Consider the following 4062-nt stretch of genomic DNA (forward strand, 5'->3'; position numbering starts at 1 on the left):
ATATTATCTATGATACAAGATATAGAGATTTTATATATATTATAAAGACTTAATATTTCACAGATGTAAGGTATAAAGAGTTAATAGATATAAGACATGAGGATTTCATATATACAAGGTATAAAGAGTTAATGGATATAAGGATATAAAGATTTCATAGATGTAGGGTAGAAAGAGTTAATAGATATAAGATATAAAAATATAAAGATTGTATACATATTATATATGATACAAGATAGAGATTTCATAGATATAAGGATATAAAGATTTCATAGATGTAGAGTATAAAGAGTTAATAGATATACGATATAAGGCATGAAGAGTTAATATAAAGATTTATATATATAAAGGTTTCATAGATTTGCTCCCCCTCTGCCTTGTACGATATAATAATACAGGAAATATCGGGCGAGATGTTTCATACATTCCATGCTTCGCCCTCCCACCAGTGCTGCCGGTTGCACATAAACTCGAGGCAGCTGTCACAGTACAGAAAACTCTCTCAATCTTTTTCCAATGACAGTTCGGGGAGATCCGGCATGCTGAATGGTGCTCTGGGAGTCACATGACTGCCGCCCTGTGCTGGTGAGGAGTCCATGGGTGTGTGTGACGTCAGCCGTCCCCCAGGTGTGAGGGGGTATAAAACAGCCGGCTGGCTGCCAACCGGAGACGAGACGTCAGCCACAAGACTTCCACAGATGCCAGAAGTAAGGAAATCCCAGACCCCGTACCGGCCAAACTGACGCCAACATTTCACTTCCTAAAGACATTCTCCGAGTGCCATCGCCCAGGTGAGCCGTCCCACTCCACCCCTCGTGTCCCTTTAAATGTCAGACTTCACATTGAGGACGTTCTCACACTTTTCTCTGTGACACACGAAGAGTTAGACGGAATTCCGCGGCATCCTTTCCCTCATTGTCTCTGCCCCTCCTCTAATTCCCATTATTTCTCCCCGCAGCCCGCCGAGAGGAGACAATGAAGCACCTGAGACTGATGGCTCTGATCATTGTTCTGTCCGTCACCGCCAGCGGTCAGAACGCGGCCCCCGTGGTCAGGTCAGTCGGGGAAGGGCAGGGAGGGGAGGAGGGAAGGGGTTCCCTTCCTTGTGCTGGGATCACACTCACAATGTTTTCTCCTTCTAGACCGAAAAATTTCGATTCCGTCAACGGGACGTCAGAGAACGGATGGACGATTGCAGTACAGAGCAAACACACCCTCATCGCACCGACCAATGAGAGGTCACCGCTGGTGACCACCAGGCAGAAGAGGTAAGAGCTTTACTGTACTCGGGGTCACAGGGGTCTGAGTGTAAGAAGGTGGGGAAAGTTCACAACAAAAAAAAGGAGAAATAATGTTCCATCGAAAGAGATTTTTATCTCCCATCATATGCGGCGGTGGTGCTGGCTGTGATTTATCGGCGGGTCTTGTGTTCATCGTATATAATAAGATTCACCCGAGTGACAGAATCCGGATCAATTGTCTGTTCATCACAATAATAATACTACAAATCTCCCTAAAACATTCATCCCGCCACCTATAATAAGAGATACAGACTGATACATTCTATACACCTGCAGAACATCACTCTGTCCCATCTACCAACCACCTGACAGATGTATACTGATAGATTCTGCAGACTATTCCATCACTGACCCCTCTAGAGATCTGCAGAACATTACTCTGTTCTATCTACCCCTTAAAAGATCATTACTGATAGATTCTGCAGATTATTCCATCGCTGACCTCTAAAGATCTGCAGAACATTGAACCATCCCATCTACCACCTGACAGATCTATACCGATAGATTCTGCAGACTATTCCATCACTGACCCCTCTAGAGATCTGCAGAACATTGCTCCATCCCATCTACCACCTGACAGATCTATACTGATAGATTCTGCAGACTATTGCATCACTGACCCCTCTAGAGATCTGCAAAACATCACTCTGTCCCATCTACCACCGGACAGATCTATACCGATAGATTCTGCAGACTATTCCATCACTGACCCCCCTAAAGATCTGCAGAACATTGCTCTATCCCATCTACCACCTGACAGATCTATACCGATAGATTCTGCAGACTATTCCATCACTGACCCCTCTAAAGATCTGCAGAACATTGCTCCATCCCATCTACCACCTGACAGATCTATACCGATAGATTCTGCAGACTATTCCAACACTGACCCCCCCTAAAGAGCTGCAGAACATCACTCTGTCCCATCAACCACCTAACAGATGTATACTGATAGATTCTGCAGACTATTCCATTACTGACCCCTCTAGAGATAGCAGATCATCACTCTGTCCCATCTACCACTGGACACATCTGTATTGGTATATTGTAGAGATTATTCCATCACTGACTTCTCTTAAGATCTGCAGAGCATTGCTACATCCCATCTACCCGCCAATAGATCTTTATTGGGATATTCTGCAGATTATTCAATCTCTGACCTCTAGAGATCTGCAGAACATTGCTCCATCCCAATCCCCTCCTGACAGATACAAATTGCTATATTCTTCAGATCATTCCATCACTGACCTCTCCAGAGATCTGCAGGACATTGCTCCATCACAGCTACCACCTGGCAGATCCATTTTTATTTATTCTGCTGATGACTCAATTACTGACACTCTAGATTTCTGCAGAACATTGCTCTATTTTATCTCTTTCGTGAGAGATACATATTGATATATTCGGCAAAGTATTCCATCACTGACCTCTCTAAAGATCTGCAGGACATTGCCATTTCCCATTTCCTTCCTGACAGATTCATATTAATATATTCCATCACTGATCCTTTTAGTGATCTGCAGAGCATCGCTCCACGTCAGCTCCTCCCTGATAGATACATATTGATACATTCTACAGATTATTCAATCACTGACCTCTGTAGAGATCTGCAGAACAGTGCTCTGACAAATCTCCTCTGCTGAAAAAAACAGATTGATATATTCTGCAGATTATCCCATCACTGTCCTCTCTAGAGATCTGCAGTACATCGCTCTGTCACATCTTCCCCCTGACTGATCCATATTGATATATGCTGCAGACTGTTCCATCACAGACCTCTAAAGATCTGCAGAACATTGCTCCGTCCAATCTCCCCCCTGACAGATACCTATTGATATAATCTGCAGATTATTCCATCACTGACCCCTCTGGAGAGCGGATCAGTCGTAGAGATATGAGTGTGTCTGGGTATATATAATATGTGCATTAGATTGTAAGCTTCTGTGGGCAGAGACTGATCGGAACGCCCTTAGTAACCCCCGGCGTCGGGAAAACAACCAATAACTTTATTTTGGGGGAAGCGGCGTCAGCGTGAGTTCTCTGAGAGTCGGGAACAATTATACACTCATCCCTGACTCCCGGCATCGCTGCGCCAAGTCGGTAAAGTAACTTCTGAGAACTTTAAGTGTTTTTATCTAAAAAAACGTTTTGTCTTTCCTGACACGTCAGCCGTTCCGTGACAACCGTCTGACTCTCCGCTCCTGCGACGCCTGACTTTAATAGCTGAGCTGTTAGGGATGAAGTGGGTGGAAAGTGGTGGGGGGAAAAAAAACTTCTTGGTAAACTGTTTATTTCTTTCCTCCGCAGGAACCAGATCGAGAAGAGGAAATGCAACACGGCGACCTGCGTCACGCAACGTCTGGCCGACTTCCTGGTCCGATCCAACAACCACCACGGCCCCCTCTACGGGCCCACCAACGTCGGCTCCTTCACCTACGGCAAGAGGGACGTCGTGGGCCTCTTACGGCGCGAGTCCTTCGACTATCTACACCACTGACCGGCGCAAGCCGCTCCTATGGACTGAGAACTCATACCAATGACTGCAAACTCTTCACTTTGAATAGATTTTGGGTGACACCTGTCTTCTGATGTTACATTGAAGCTGAAATGTCTTTTCGAGGCATCTCGGCTCCCCCCAATCCGCCCAACGCTCTGGTTGTCTCTGTGTCTAGATCAGTTGTCTCCGGCCAGCGGCTTGGGTATCACATGTGGCTCGTGGCCACCTTGCAGCGGCCTCTCTGGAGGTCATCGGCAGCCGCCT

The 4062-nt window shown here is 45.6% G+C and overlaps 1 protein-coding gene across 1 annotated transcript; it reads left to right on the plus strand.

The window, feature by feature from the left end:
* The first annotated feature begins 640 nt into the window (after positions 1-640).
* On the plus strand, positions 641-3849 carry IAPP (islet amyloid polypeptide). The gene is made up of 4 exons (XM_018570324.1): positions 641-791; positions 959-1055; positions 1143-1268; positions 3609-3849. The coding sequence occupies exons 2-4, from the start codon at positions 976-978 to the stop codon at positions 3796-3798; spliced, it is 396 nt and encodes a 131-aa protein (XP_018425826.1). The 5' UTR covers positions 641-791; positions 959-975; the 3' UTR covers positions 3799-3849.
* The last annotated feature ends 213 nt before the right edge of the window (positions 3850-4062 follow it).

This window comes from Nanorana parkeri, unplaced genomic scaffold (genome assembly GCF_000935625.1).
Source record: "Nanorana parkeri isolate BGI_ZX_2015 unplaced genomic scaffold, ASM93562v1 scaffold1505, whole genome shotgun sequence".
Taxonomy (NCBI): Eukaryota; Metazoa; Chordata; class Amphibia; order Anura; family Dicroglossidae; genus Nanorana; species Nanorana parkeri.

Excerpts from the sequence above, each read along its gene's own strand:
- IAPP (XM_018570324.1), top strand. The coding sequence starts at position 976 with ATGAAGCACCTGAGACTGATGGCTCTGATCATTGTTCTGTCCGTCACC. Across the intron at positions 1,056-1,142 it reads AACGCGGCCCCCGTGGTCAG|ACCGAAAAATTTCGATTCCG; the intron begins GTCAGTCGGGGA and ends TTCTCCTTCTAG. Across the intron at positions 1,269-3,608 it reads GTGACCACCAGGCAGAAGAG|GAACCAGATCGAGAAGAGGA; the intron begins GTAAGAGCTTTA and ends TTTCCTCCGCAG.